General features: G+C 51.8%; 1 protein-coding gene across 2 annotated transcripts; it reads left to right on the top strand.

The window, feature by feature from the left end:
* The first annotated feature begins 2056 nt into the window (after positions 1–2056).
* Positions 2057–15408, top strand: POU3F3 (POU class 3 homeobox 3). 2 transcript variants are annotated; one of them, XM_027743862.2, is made up of 2 exons: positions 2057–3173; positions 14633–15408. In XM_027743862.2, the coding sequence occupies exons 1-2, from the start codon at positions 2115–2117 to the stop codon at positions 14684–14686; spliced, it is 1113 nt and encodes a 370-aa protein (XP_027599663.2). In that variant the 5' UTR covers positions 2057–2114; the 3' UTR covers positions 14687–15408. The 2 variants fall into 2 exon arrangements, with proteins under 2 accessions (XP_027599663.2, XP_027599662.1); XM_027743861.2 differs by lacking the exon at positions 14633–15408 and having other exon boundaries at positions 2057–3510.
* Positions 15409–15609: the final 201 nt, after the last annotated feature.

Raw genomic sequence — 15609 nt, 5'->3', positions numbered from 1 at the left:
TTTTTGTTGCCACTTTCTCTTTTTCTGTGGTTCACTGAGGTTGCCTGCGCGCAGCGTTTCCGCTCGGTCGCACCTCTCCCCCGCGCCCCCCGCCTTCCCCCGCCCCCCTTAACTCTTTCCGTTGGACGAGAAATAATACAGCGTTTCATGCCGCGGGGCTGGTTCCCTTCGAGTAGACCGCGGCGCGCAGGGCAAGCCCGGCCGGGGCTCCCCTCGTCACCTCCCCCGCCGACGGGGCGGCCCTTCGCCGGGGCTGCCGGCCCGGCCTCTCAGCATGACGGCTGCGGGCGGGCTGCCGGGGTTCGGGGCGCACCCTGGGGTGCGGGGGCGGACAAAGGGAGGAGGGAGCGGGCGGGGGGCGGGCGCCTGCGGGGCCGAGCACCGGGGAGGGGCAGCTCTGAGCGCCGGTGCGGGCACTGCCGGCGGGGGAGGCGGGTGGGTGTGCACGGCAGCGGCACCTCCACACAAACGCCCTTCCGACCCCCGCCCGGCTCCGGCGTCGTTATTATTGTCGTTATTACTGTTGTTATTACCGCTCGCTCTCGCCCCTGCCCGAGAGGTGACGGCGGGAGAGCTCCGAGGTGTGTGTGTCCGCCGGGCAGGAAGAGTTAAAAGGCGGAGGGAGGAGGGAGGGAGGGAGGAGGAAGAAGGAAGGGGAGAAGGGAGGAAGGATGGAGGGAAGAGGGGGGCAACTTCCATCTCCGACACCGCTTTGCCTAAATTAAAAGGCAGCCAATCGGAACGGCCGGAAGGGGGGCCGCGCGGCCGGCGCGGGCTGTCCGTCACGGGGCGCGCAGCCAATCGGCGGGGGCGGCGCGGCCGCTTCCTCGCGGCAGGGCCGGGCGGTGGCGGCGCGGGCGCGGGAGGGAGGGACGCACGCACGGACGGGAGGAGGGAGGGCGCGGGCGCGGGCACGGCCCGGGAGAGGGAGGCGGGGAGAGGCGAGCGGCGGGACTCCGGCACCGCCAGTACGCGCTGCCAGCCCGGCAGCCAACTTCCCCGCTGGAGTTAGTGTATAAAGGATACCATATATGCACACACACATACACACACCTCTCCACCAAGGCGCTCCTCCTCCGCCTCCTCCCTCGACCAACTGCTGGAATTAAAATAAAAAGCAAAACAAACACCAAAAAAAAAAAAAAAAAAAAAAAAAAAGACAACAAACCAAGCGAGAGAGCGAGCGGGAGAGGGAAAGAAACAATTCGCGAGGTAACGAGAAATTTCAACTTTTTAAAAATCTTTTTTACTTCTTCTTTTTTTTTTTTTTTTTCCGACCGCCTAAAGGAAAGGTAGAGAGAAAAAAAATGTCTTATCCAGAGCGTGACTCTAGCAAGAAGGCTCCGGCAGGACTCTTGTTTCAAAGGGGACAAAGTGCTCCAGCAACAGCACAACTTTGAGAAATGCATCATCACCACCATCACCACCATCATCATCACAGGAAGTTTTCTTAGGACACCAACAAAACTTGCAAATAAAAGAGCAAAAGGAGATCGAGGAACCGAGGAGAGAAAGACAGAGAGAGGCAGAAAAAAAGGAAAATATACCCACACACAAAGCCTTAAAGGAAGAAGAAAAGGAAAAGTTTCTCTCTGAGAGGGGAAGGCTGAGAGGAGGAGATGTACTCCTAGGGGAGCGGAGGGGAGAAGGCACGGGGGCTTTTTGATTCCCCCCCCCCCCTTTTTCGCTTTTTAGCCTTTGTTTGGTTTCCTCCCTCCAAGCAGCAACCCCGGGCGAGAAGAAGGCGGAGGAAAAATATATAATCAGCTAAATATTTCTCTTTTTTTGGAAAAAAAAAAAGAAAGGCTTAAAAAAATATAAAAGGCGAAGCGAGAGCCGGCGACCGCAACGAGCGCGCCGCGGAGCGGAGGCAGGACGGCCGGCGGACGAGCGGAGGAGAGCGCGCCGCGGAGCGCTAGCAGGTGAACCCCGCGCCCCGGCGCCCCGGCGAGGCTGGGAAGGCGGCGGCGGCGGCGGCGGCGCGGGCGGCGGCCCCGGCAGCGGCCCCGGCAGCGCGGGGCAAGGGCGCTCTCGCCGGGCGCCCGGCAGCCGGCGGCGGCGGCGCAGCGGCGGCTGCGGCGCGGCGGGGGAGAGCGGCGGGCAGCGGGCGCGGGATGGCCGCGGCCACCTCTAACCCCTACCTCCCCGGCAACGGCATCCTGGCGGCCGGCTCCATCGTCCACGCGGACTCGGGCGGCGGCGGCGGCGGCGGCGGCGGTGGCATGCAGCCGGGGAGCGTGGCCGTCACCTCGGTGGCGGGCGGCTACCGCGGCGACCCGGCGGCCAAGATGGTCCAGAGCGACTTCATGCCGGGCGCCATGGCCGCCAGCAACGGCGGCCATATGCTGAGCCATGCCCACCAGTGGGTGACAGCCCTGCCCCACGCTGCCGCCGCCGCCGCCGCCGCCGCCGCCGCCGCCGCCGAAGCGGGCTCGCCCTGGTCCGGCAGCCCCGTGGGCATGACGGGCAGCCCCCAGCAGCCGCCGCCGCCGCCCGACGTCAAGGGCAGCGGCGGGCGCGACGATCTGCACTCGGGCGCGGCGCTGCACCACCGGCCGCCCCACCTGGGCCCCCCGCACCAGGGGCACCCGGCGGCCTGGGGGGCGGCGGCGGCCGCCCACCTGCCCTCCATGGCCGGCGGGCAGCAGCAGCAGCAGTCGCTCCTCTACTCGCAGCCCGGGGGCTTCACGGTGAACGGCATGTTGAGTCCCCCCCCCGGCGGGCAGAGCCTGGTGCACCCGGGGCTGGTGCGCGGCGAGACGCCGGAGCTGGGCGAGCACCCCGGGCATCACCACCACCACCACCACCAGCACCCCGGGCACCACCCGCCGCACCACGGCGGTGTCAACAGCCACGACCCGCACTCAGACGAGGACACGCCGACCTCCGACGACCTGGAGCAGTTCGCCAAGCAGTTCAAGCAGCGGCGGATTAAACTGGGCTTCACCCAGGCCGATGTGGGGCTGGCGCTGGGTACCCTCTACGGCAACGTCTTCTCGCAGACCACCATCTGCCGCTTCGAGGCCCTGCAGCTCAGCTTCAAGAACATGTGCAAGCTGAAGCCTTTGTTGAACAAGTGGCTGGAGGAAGCCGACTCCTCCACTGGCAGCCCCACCAGCATCGACAAGATCGCCGCCCAGGGCAGGAAGAGGAAGAAGCGGACCTCCATCGAGGTGAGTGTCAAGGGGGCCTTGGAGAGCCACTTTCTGAAATGCCCCAAGCCCTCTGCCCAGGAGATTACGAACCTAGCGGACAGCCTGCAGCTGGAGAAGGAGGTGGTCAGGGTTTGGTTTTGCAATCGGAGGCAGAAAGAGAAACGGATGACCCCCCCGGGGATCCAGCAGCAGACCCCCGACGATGTCTACTCCCAGGTCGGCACCGTCAACTCCGACACGCCGCCCCCTCACCACGGACTGCAGACCAGCGTGCAGTGAGGGGCACCGCGGGCGGGCCGGGGAGCGCGGGGGCAGCGCGGGCCGGGCCGGGCCGGGCACCGCCGCCGGCACCGCCACCGGCACCGGCACCGCCGCGCACAGCCGCACGCTCACACAGACACACACACACACATGCGCGCACACATACACACACGATCCAGGCTCGTTCAGACTGCTTGTGTTTATATATATATGGATATATGCGTGCATCTATATATATATAAGATCGATACCAATAGGGAGCGGTGGAGAAGGTCGATCCGAGCGAGAGCGTTTAGACCGTGTTGGGAAAACGGGGTGGAGATGCGTAATGCACCAAAACTGCAGATGTGCCGAGGGGTTGGTTGGTTGTGGGAAGAGGGCTTGAGTGGGTGGGCTTGGGATTTTTTTTAATTTTATTTTGTTTTTATTTTTTCTCCAAATTATACCCCTCTCGCAGCAAGGACCACCACTGTCTGCACCTCTTCTCTCCCCTCCTCCCCCCTCTCCTAGCACTCTTCCCCCTATCCCCAAAAGGGCTCTCTTCTATGAATCACGGAAACTTTTTTTCTCCTTTCTCTCTCCCTCTTTTTTTATTTTTTTTTTCAATGGGAGCAATCCAAAAAAGGGAAGCAGAAGCAAAATAATCTGGTTAATCAGAGGGTGCCTGCTGCATTCCAGCGCCCTGGTTTTTTTGGCCAAACCGTAGAATTTTGGTGCAAGGCAGACATCCACTCTGAAAACATATATATCTATATATCTATACGTTCTGCAAAATGAAACGGGCCACTTTTTCCAGGAAGAAAAAATATGCACACAGCACTGAAAACAAGCAGGCTGAATAGGGAAGCAAATACATATATATATATTTATCTATATATATAGGTATAGCTATAGAACAAAAATATGGAAATAAATGCCCGCACGCCGATAAAACTGACCCTGAGGAGAAAGGTGGGAGGGACAGACGCCGGGGGGAGCGTGGGAGAAGGAGATGTTGTTGGTACCTAAAGTTCGAGCTCTGTAGAAGGACTTTGCATGAATTAAGGGAACCAGCGAGAGAAAGGGAAATAATTTAGGGCTGTCAAAGTCCTATTCCTGACGGCTGCCAATCATCATGGAAGAGTCATAAAAAAAAAAAATCCACTGCTAATATTTTTTTTATTAATATTTTTATTTTTTATTTCTGGACTGATTCAGATAAAGGGATTTAGAAGGACTGAGCATCTGCAGCTGCACTTATCTGAACTTCTCCTCTCCTAAATCCGTTGCCAACTTTGATTGAATGGGTGCTGTGGATGTGATTATATAATACTGCCATTTCCAAGCAGTGTTTTTGGTAGGTTTTAATAAACAGACTTTTCAAAAAGACGGCAATATAGAATTGTTAGATCCGTTGTTGATCTAAAAAAAAATTTGCTTTATATTTTCATTAAATGACTTCTTTTAATATTTTATTCAGAATACCTATGAACTGCTGCAAAACGGTAATTTATTTTTTCCCCAGATCTTGTATTACGTGTTTTTTTCAGACGAGCACAAATCAAAATGAATTGAAAATATGGACAGTTGTTAGGTAATAAGGGTATCTTTTGATGTGATAATTTGATTGTAATTTAATTTGAGTAGTGATTCCGTAAGAGCTGATTGAGAAAATAAATTTGTTAGAATGAAATAGTCTGTGTCTGATGCATAAACATGTCAAAAAAAAAAAAAAAAAAAAAAAAAAAAGGTTCTCTGAAGGGATATACTGCTGAAGGGAGAGAAATACCGAGGGTCCGATCTGCCGGCCGCACGGCCCTGTGCTCGCCGGCAGTGCCCCCATCGCACCCCTGCCGCTGCCGGCCCGGCGCGGGGCTCACCCCCTTCCCGCCCCTCCTCCGAGCCCGTGTCCGCGGCCCCTTCCATCAACCCGGGGACCCTGTGTCACCGGGAAGGACGGCGAGACTAGAGATCACCAAAGGCCACCTTCTCCCACAAAGGGCTGTGTCGGCTCAGTTTAGGCTGGCACTTGGGCGCGGGTGATACCTGAGCGTGTCCTCTGGTCCCGCGTGGCCGGTGCTGAGAGGGATGTTTCCAAAAGTTCAGTCTAGTTTCCTCGTTTTCCAAACTGAGGCTTGGGGGGGCAAAGAAGGGGAAGGGGGGCTAAGCTATAATTTATTTTTATGCATTTTATGTATGTATTAATATTTGTATTTAATTTATCTTTATAATTTAAGGAAAAGGTACGTTCTTTTTTTTTTCTGACTGAATATATAGAATAATACTTTCAACATCCTACGTGCTGTCTGCCTAGTTCACCATTTCTGTTGTTGCTGTTGCTGTGGCTGTTGTTGTTGTTTTAGGGTTTTTCTATGGGGTGTGAAGTGGTGTAGCCTAGTTTTCTCCTCCACTCTGCCATAGCGCTACCATGCCATCTTTGCAAACACACGCGTGTCAGTAATGTTGGAGATGCCAATAGATGCACTAGCTGACCTCTCATACTTATCCACTATAATTTATTGCAATATAGAGACAAGTGAATGACCGTCTCAACTCTCTTCATTTTGCAGCGGGGAGGTTATGGGAAGTAGAGAGCTGCATCTAATGCATCTACCTGCCCCCACTGATAGTCTGCTGGAGAATAAGGTTTTCTTTTATGATCCAGCTCGCCCCTGGGCTTCTTCCTCACCTTCCTCTTCCTCCCCTCCTCCGCACCCCCTCCCTCGCCTTGCTTCTCTGAGTACTGTTGAGGCAGGGGTTAAACCCCCAGAAAACTGCTGCAGGAACAACAAGCATTTCTTCCTTTCAGATAGGCCTTGTGTCACTCCATAAATCAAAGCCAACCTGAGAGCCGGGCACCGGGATGCATTATTTTAACACCAGCTCGTAGTAAATATCACCGTCGGTTTGATTTGTGAAATCCAAAAGGCCCTACTGACACGGAGGAAAAAAAGCGGGATGGGGAGAAGCCAAACCAACAAAGGGAAAGAGAACCCGAAAGGGTAAAGGACGCTCTTTCTTTTGTTCGTTTTAGCAGAAGCTGCTGGCTGATTTTGCTGCTGGGTAGGGAAAAGGGGTCGGGCGGGGGCTGGCGGGCAGGCGGGCTGGCCGGGCCCCCCTCCGGGGGCCGGGTACCACCGACACGTCAGGTGGGATCCTGTTTTCACACACGAAGGGGAGCGATTTTATTAGCCGCGGAGAACGTCTATTTAAATTTCGGAGCGGTATTTGGTTACTCGATTTGGATGGCAACAAAGAGCTAACGTTAGGCTTCACGCTGGTTTCTATTAAAAGGCAACCTTTGCGGGTTGCTGCCTCCGAAAAGCTAGGGGTTAGGCTGGAGGAGTAACGTGTGGTCGAAGGGACTGGCAAAATGTGCCCGTTCCGTGGACTTGTTATGCACAAAAAGTGAAGCCATGGGCGCTACCCCCCACCGCCCCTCCGCCCCCTCCCCCGCCCCCGAGAAACTGAATCCTTTGAATGTATTTAGGAATTTCAGGGTTGTGAGTCTCTGAGATAGCAAGAGGTAGATAATAAATGAGAGGGTTTGCGCTAAGGGTTATATTGTTACATGTGTAAATAATGAAAATATTGTTATATATCGCCAGATCTCTTAATGAATTTAGTAATTGTATTCATTTATAATATCAGTGTTCTGTGCTTGGTAACGCAGTCGGCATCATTTTCCTTAGTCTTTTTTTTTTCTACCTAAAGGAGAGCCAAATGTTTTACAAAGTTATGTTTGCTCAGACTGGGTAATTCCGAGATGTGATTATTTATAGTTTACATTTTCATATTCTGTGATCCTTTACTACGCCCCAGTCTTCTTACATCCTATCCTTCCCCCGTCGAGTCTGTACACAATAAATCATTTTCAGGTGTATTCAAAATAGTCATCTCACTGCTGTTGGTCTGTGTATTTTCCGAAATTTAGCAAAGACCTCTACTTTGATTTTAAAATGCAGCGGTTCCTATCAGAAAGTGATCTTTACAGAACCCTTTGCTTTACTGTAGTGACTCGTGTTTGCACATTACAATGCTCATAATTTGTTTTGTATGAATGGTTTTAAATGGAACGTTTAGAGAATAATTGGTTCTAATATGAAATGCAGTATATACTATTGATAATTTTATCAATAAGTGTACTATTTTAAATAATTTTAACAATTAAATTTGTTTTTTAAATTATATATTTGTAAAATATTTATCCTGTTGAAAGCAACAATATATTGTTGTATTTATTCGTTTATTTTTGTAATAAATGATCAACATCTTCAAGCTACAGCAAAATCGATACTTCTATATGTTTATACAGGGATACCTTTCTGAGGTGCAGAGATGCTCGTTCCGATTTGGAAGCGAGTGTAAAAATTACCTCTGTAACTGGCAGGCTGCAGGACCAAACTGTAGGCGTGAGCTTCTTCCCCACATGTACTTTAGTTTGCTCGTGTTCCAGGGTAACTAATAAAACTCTAAAAGGGATGCAACAAGTCCCGGCCTCGGAGGCAGGCGTGGGGCAAGCGCTTGAGGACAGGGACCCATTTTGCTAAAGCCAGGGTCGGCGAGGAGCTTGGTCGCCTGTGGCGAGAGGGATGGATGGAGCAAGCGGAGGAGATGCAGGGAGGTGATTATTGCCCCATCGGTGTTTTCAGTTGCAGTTTGGCACAATGGAGCGGGCGCAGCGCTCAATAGGCGGCGGGAGCGAGAGGAGAGGAGGGCGAGCGGCCTCGCAGTGTCAATGACACAGCAGTAGGGAGTTCTTTGGTTGAGAGGCTTTGGCGACACAAAAAGCTAAGGGGTGAAGGCCGAGCGGGGGAAGGTTCGCCGCCCATCCCGTCCTCCCCGACACCAAAGGAGCAGCCAGGTCCGCGGAGGTGCCCACGTGGCCTCGCCCCCGGGGCCGCGCTGGGACCTGCCTCGTCCTCACCCCTCTCGAACCGGGCGGCTGCGGCCGGGCCCGGGCCGCGCCACGCGCGGGGAAACGCTGGCGCCGCGTTTCCCTACCCGTGGGAGGCCGGCCCGGGGCAGCGCCGACGGGGCGGCCGCCGGTGCCCGGCTGCGCTCCCTCCCCGCGGGCCGGCCCGGGGCGGCGGGCGGCCCGGGGGAGCCGGCGGGCGGGCGGCGCGGTGGCGCGGCGGCAGCTGCCGCGGGTCCCACAAGTTGTTTTCCTCGTGGCGACCATTCAGCAAAACGCAGGATCCTTTCTCCAAGATTTAAATTTCGCGGATGAATTACCATACAGCGGTTGCTTAGCAACTAAATTCAAGCCGGGCTAAGAATATGCAAGCTTTTTGTATTCTCATTAATAAAAATGCCACTCTGACACAGCAACCTGACTTTGGATCACTGCAACTTCTGTAAAAGCCATAGGAGAATACAAACGGGCTCCTCCATTTAATTACAGATCAGAGTGGCTTGAAATGTGATGTTTTGTTAATCTATCTTCCTAAAAGCGATGTAAAAAATAACGGCTTTTCAAGAGCAGTGGAAAACTACTTTTTTAATGGAGCTGTCTCCTGGTGCTACTGATGGCTGTAAAGCGAAACCTTTTTTTTTTGAGTCATACTTTCAAGTAGCATCCCTCCTTCCGTTTTGAGTTTCCTGAAATCAGAAACATTAAGACATTTGTAGCCACAGGGGAAAAAATAAAATAAATAAGCTGCAGCAAATTAGCGCATTAGAGCATCGCTCGGGAAAGGGAATAGGAGATTAAAATTGTCAAGGTGCAGCCCCAGCCAGGCAGAGATCCACGACGCGGGGTGCAGTCTGTCCTTGCTCTGAAGCAGGAGTCCCTTGCTCCGAAATGGCTCTCTTTGGCATAAAGTGCGTGGGTACATCGGCTGGGGAGGGGGGGGGGAAGGCTTCAGGGACACCTTGTTGAATGTTTCTCTCCAAAATTTATTTCCCCTTCTGCTAACATTTACTTTAGATTGCTTTCAGATCGCCAGAGATAAGATCTTGGAGTTAGATTCTGGCACCATGCACCCAGTCTCGTATATATGGGAGAATGACCTCATCAGGGGAGGACTGTGTGTATAGATAGAATAATTTAAACATAGACTAGACACCTACATATAAATCTATATATAAAGATGTGTGTGTATGATATAGATAGATATACGTGTATGTGTGTGTATATATGCCTTTAGCAGTACCAAAAACTTCCCTGCCAGCCCCGCAGATCCCAGGCAGGACTGCCTTCCCCCACAATGTTCGGAGGGAGAGCTGCCCCCTCCGCGGGGCAGCGGGGGGAGCTCCGGGGCTCGGCTGCACCCAAGGTGCTTGGCAGTCAGGGCTGGGGCTGCCTCTCCCCGCCGGCCATCGGCGTTGTGTGGCGGGGAGGGCCGCCTCGGGACCGGGCACCGACGGCCAGTGACGCTGTTCGCTTTTGCTAATGGCTGGGGGTTTGGTTGTGGTGAGGTTTTTAGCAACAAAGAGTTAAATCCAAACTTTCTTTTCCCTTTTTGTTTCTTTTGTTGGTTTTGGTGTTTGGTTGGGTTTTTTCCCCCCTTTCGAGATTTCTGAAATGGAGCCAGAATGGTATAAACCCCAAGCCACGTTAAAAGTTCAGGCATGGGGGTTTTTCTCCGACGGGACTTGTCTGCAAGAGGTGAAGGGGAACTTGTAGGTCTGTCCGAGCTGTGCAGATCACTGAGGAATCAGGGGTTCCCCCGTCCTCCCCACTCCCGCTTCTCTCTTTCTCTTTTGAAGTTTTCTTTTCTGCCCTGAAAGGGAGAGGATGATTTGAAGGGGGGCAGTCAAGAGGGGAAGGCATTTTCCAAACGTGAGTTTGTGGTGGAGGGAGCTCACTCTCTCAGCAGGATTTAGTCTCTACTCACTTTAAAACGTAGAAAAAAAATCCCATATAGCAAATACTAAGGGAAGAAAGGCAGTGAAGTAAGAACCTGTGAAGACTGGAGTCCCCTTGAAACTCAGGTTCACCCAAAGCTTTAGCAAAGTGTTTTGCTTCTCTCTCCAACGGTTATAGGATGTGCATCACAAGGCTACAGCATAAATAATCAGATTCCATTCCATTTTGCATCTCTCTCTAACAGAGTTGAGATTAAAAGCCAAAATTCGAGCACAGCCCTTACAGATCAGTTGAATAGTACCAGTGCATATGTTTCCAACTCACATGTTGAAAACTGTACCTTCAAACTTAGGCTTGTTTCTGATAGCTTGCATTTCTTCAACTACAAGGGGAAAAAAGATAAACAGAACTTTTCTGAACTTTTCCTATTGCGCCCATCCATGGAGGGAAAAGATAGTATTACATCAGCTCTATACCTTCAACACCAGCAGGGAAGGTTTAGCAAGAAAAGCTCACTGGTATACCACAGTGGAAATCTTTATGTTAGACTTGGGACAGTTCAAACCAATTTGACACCAGCACTGAGCACCACAAAGTACTTGGTTTGGGAACAAACTCCTCTGCGGTAGTGTGAAGTGAATTGTCGCTTGATGCCAGATGCATGGTTACTCCAAATGTCCCCTCTCTGCCTTTCTTGTAAGGCTCATGGTACACAGGAGAGTTTCTACCCACAGAGACAGTGCTTTTATATCAGACCACTGTGCCTTGCTCCCCAAAGTCCAGACCTGGGGGCTCAGCAGAACTATTTTTTCTCAAAAGGAAAAGGGGGAAAATGGATTAGAAAAAGGGAACCAGATGGGGACTGTTACCCTTACTGGTAGTAGGCCTGCTCTTAAAAAACAATGTCAAGGCACTGTAATAGCATGTGAAATGACAAAGATAGATGCTATTTCTTCCTGAGGTCCACACTGAGTGGAGAAAGTCAAAGGGTTGTTGACTGTCTTGCGTATGGGGCCATTCTTTCAAATTGAAATGAATTGATTTAAAAAAGCAAGGACTGGCTAATGGGGAACCTGGTATGGCTGCTATATTTATGTGCATCAAACTGAAATTTAAACAATTTGAGGGAACATGAGCTGTATAAACATTTTATGTATAGTAACATTTTGTTAGTAGTTTTGGAAATGCTTGATGCTACTTCCCTGTCACCGCTCCATATAGCTGACTATACAGCATTCAGTTCACGCTACAGTCGAGCAGGAACTGTTTGCTCAACAACTCCAGGCTCCACTTTCAACTGGAGTACTAATGTACACCCTGAGCTGGCCACAAAAAAACAGGTAGCCTGATGTTTTTAGACCACTTCACCAACCAGGTAGATAAAATACATAAAGTAAGTCCATAGTTGTAAGGGAGCTGTGGACTAGAGGGTCTTCTGAAAGGTTGGTTTGCTTGTTTGGATTTTTCCTGCCTCTGTGTGAGTGCAGTGAGGAGCTTCTGAAGCTGAGTTTGGGCTCATCTCTTCACCTCCCCTCCACGTTCAAGACACTGCAAATATTTACTAAGTACAAAAGATATAAGAAGTGCTGGGCATTAATCATTATTATATCCCTTTCCTGACAGGAAATGGGCCCAGAATAGCAGAGCTGAAATTAATCTTTCTAAAAAAAAAATGAGTTTGTAAAGAATTGTTCTGGAGTAACATACATTTCGTTCGACTCCTGGAACTCTCATTCAAAACAGAGGTCTGTCTGCCCAAGTGGGACATTTCTCAGAGAACTGTAATAGATATTTGTTCCAGCATCCACACTAAAGCTACAGACCACATGTAAGGTGCAAAGCTCTAGATTTGTTTCTCTCTCACACACATATGCATCCTCACAAACATGCAAATCTACACTCCTTTCTCTTCCTAAAACAAAAAAAAACATTTTTATGTTTTGTCTATTTTATGCAGATCCATAATCAGATGTGTACCAAGATTTTTAACTCAGTTTGCTGAAATTGCTAGATTGTCGAGGAAATTAAACTAAACAAGGAGATGTGTAAAATGTTGAACTTTAAATGCCATCCACTAACTCGAGAAGAAGAAAAATGAGTCAATAAACACTCAGGTTTCTGCTAATTTTAGATAATCATGATTAAAAGAATAATTTTGTTAGATTTTTTAATTTTAATTTTTTTTTTATCATGATGAGAATCCCCTTATGCTGTAATAGTGGGTATTTGAAGGTAATGCCCTTTCCCTTTTGATTTGGGACTGAAGAACAGGGTTACGGTGTCTCCCCTTGGTGTTAATGATGGATACAGAGACGTTTAATCTTTCAAGCGGTATGTGTATTTCTGTGAATACTAGGCGAGATGACAATATCATTGTCAGCAGCTCAGAAGAGGCATGTTTTACCTGAAGAACTGGTCTTGGGCTGGATGCTGCTGCTGTTCTGGGTTTGGGGTTTGTTTTTTAATTGCCCTGCCTATTCTCTCAAGTCCATATTAATGCCATACGGCACGGCTGAGGCCAGGGCTGAGTGAGCCCCGTCATTAACAATAGCATAAACAAAGGAAGGGGACCAGTTACCTTGACATTCGATGCCCGCTTTGTTCCCGAGCTTCCAACTGCATCCTGAAGCTCATATAGGGAAGTATCGCCTACGGGAATGCATAATCCACTCCAGCTATTGTCCCAATCTCCTGGAAAACAAAACAACAGAACCAAAACAAAGATGACAACACACCCCCTATCCGCAAGGAGCCTGCGAATGGTTTCATCCCCTCCTGCTTTTCCCCGCGCTTTTCCTGGCCACTCGTGTTACTGACCCGCTCCCCACAAGCGCTGCCCGCTGTAGCCCAGAGGCGTATCCCAGTTTGCGCAAGCACCCCCCAGCCTCCTATTCCCCAGTTTCTAGAGGGAATGGGTCTGGAGACATCCCCTCTGTGCTCTGAAGGGGAGTAAGGGGGATGAGCGCTCCTGTGCCTGCGCAGCCCAGCCGTGTCCCTCCAGAGACTGGGCCGCACCCGGGGGATTCCGCGTTAGACAGGGCGGCCCGGCGGGGTGAGCTGCCCTCCGACCGCCCCAGCCCTGCCCGCCCCCCCTGGCCTGTCAGCAGGCGGGAGGGTTTCACCCCCTCCCGGTGGCACGGCGTGGCCAAGGGGCAGCGCGACATCCCCATGCACCACCGCGGGGATGCGAGGGAGGCGGAGGGCGAACGTGTCCCTGTGTGTGTGTGTGTGTGTGTCTTCATTGTCCTTCCAGCTTCGCCCTACCGGAACGGTTTTCCCCGCGGAGGGGCCCTCTCGGCCTTACCTTCCATGCCTAGCAGCTCCTGCTCTGTAGCCCCCTGTTTTGGCAGAAAAGCCCGGAGCACCCCCCTTGCTCACGCACAGCCGAAGAAGCCTGCCTGGAGCGGGAACATCTCTTTCCTCTGCCAAAATAATTAAGTCCCCCAAACCGAGTTTCATCTTCCCCTTTCTCCTACGGTCCTATGCTGACCGTCGGAGCAGAGGGACGAAGAGACACCCTCCCCCCCAAGTATGCAGGGGTTGGTTTGACCCCATCCTTTCCCGCTTCAGGGGTAGCTTTTGCTCCCGCTGCACTCGGAGGGGAGCAAGTTCAAGCCCTGGGAACCCTGCACCTTCACCTGTGTCTTCGGGAGAAGATGAAGTAGACCTAGTGGCATAGCCTGAGGTAGAGGGGAGGCCTGAGGAGACAGATCCCAGATGCCGCCAAATCCATCCTCGCAATGTGCCTGTATGTGGGGAGAGGGGAGGCTTACAGGGGTAGTGAAGGAGGTAGTTTGAACCTAAAGCCTTTGCTTCAAAGGTTAAGAGCTCCCTCGTCAAAGGCTGCCAAACGTTACTGGGCCGAAGAGAGGGGAGAAGGGGGGCGGGGGAAGAACATCGACATTACTGCAATTTTCAAAGCACTGAAAATAGCTCTGGGAAATCCCGAGGATCCGCCACCGATTCTTTTTTTTTCCCGGGACATATGCATTAGGGAAAGCTTTTCCCGGATGTGTTTGTGATCAAGGCCAGCGGGAGCTGCGGCTGCCTTTGGGGTGGAGGGGAGGGGAGCTGCGGGCCGGGGCTGCCCCCGACTCCCCCCCATCTCCCGCACCTGCAGCCTCTGGCTGCGCTGGGGACCCTGCTGCTACCGGCTCTGTGACCACCTCCCAGGCCGTGTTGGGAGCAAACCCACTCCCAAATCCTCCCCTCACCCCGGCCCCCGGGCCGTGCTCCCGCCGGGAGCCGCGGCGACCGGGCAGGGGCCGGTCCCGGCAGCCCTTTATGCGCAGCGGTCAGCAGCCGGCTTGTGGGTTTGCAGCTGCATGCAAATAAATCCCTGGCAATAATCTAACGCGCGTGTGCTGCCCCGACGACAAAGTGCCGACACAAACGCAAGTGCTTTTGTTTGTTTTTGACCATCTAGGTCCCGCAACCAAGAGAAACAAATAAAACTAGGGAGGGAGAGGGAGAAAGTTGATTAATATGTATGTTCCATCCAACGCATCGTGCTTTTGTGATTTACGAGAGCCGAAGATTTGTCTCCTGCACCTCTACGAGATCTGCACAAGCACCCATCCCAGCTGAAGGAAACGATTCCACGCGTGATGAGCAGGAACGACGTGTCCTGCCTACCCGACCGCCCACTGCACCTTAGTTACTATGTTCCCACGTGGAAAACACATCTCTTTCCTCAATTTTCAATTAATTACAGCTGTATTAGATACGGGACCAGTGTGTGCGTGTGCGTGTGTGTGAAATTTTGTACCCTCTCTTCTGTTGAAGGTAGAAGTTTTTTTGTTTGTTTTACTTCTCTCCAAAAAAGGTCTGTTTGCATGTATAGGGGTTGGGTTGTTTGGTTTTTTCCTTGTCCTTTTGTCTTAAGCAAAAGCTGAGTTTTTGGGATGGGATGAAGGGAGAAAAAAAGAGAGAGAGAAAGGAAGGGCATCTTTGAGAAGGAGCTGGAGTGGGAAAAGGAAAAAAATAAATCAAACAGCAAAAAAATCCCAGCAACCCAATTCCAGAGAGAAAGGGTGGGCATAGAGGTTTTCCAATTGCCATTCTGCAGACTGGCATTAAAAACAAACAAAGAAACAAAACAAAACAAAATACACATTGAAGGCTGGATCGGGGGAGAGCTTTACTTTTGTGAAGTGTAAGTTTCTGAGGACAAGAAATTCTTGGTGACGTCTAGCGTCCCCCGGGACAGGCTCGTCCCCCCGGGGCCGCCGGAGACCGAGGGGCAGGCAAGGCGCGAGTGCGGCGCCCAGCCTGGGGAGAACTGCTGGCTCTCCCTCTCTCCTGCCCCTAACTTTGTGAAAGAAGGTCGTTATCGTTGTGGAAAAGATCGTTTCCCCGGCAAGAGAGGGGCAGCTGGGCTCCAGCCCCTCCCTACTACCAGCT

The sequence above is a fragment of the Pipra filicauda genome, unplaced genomic scaffold, assembly GCF_003945595.2.
Source record: "Pipra filicauda isolate LSUMZ 115617 unplaced genomic scaffold, ASM394559v2 scaffold83_size3615187_pilon, whole genome shotgun sequence".
NCBI classification, from domain to species: Eukaryota; Metazoa; Chordata; class Aves; order Passeriformes; family Pipridae; genus Pipra; species Pipra filicauda.
Note: the sequence above shows the minus strand (reverse complement) of the source record. Positions and strands in the feature narration are given on the sequence as shown.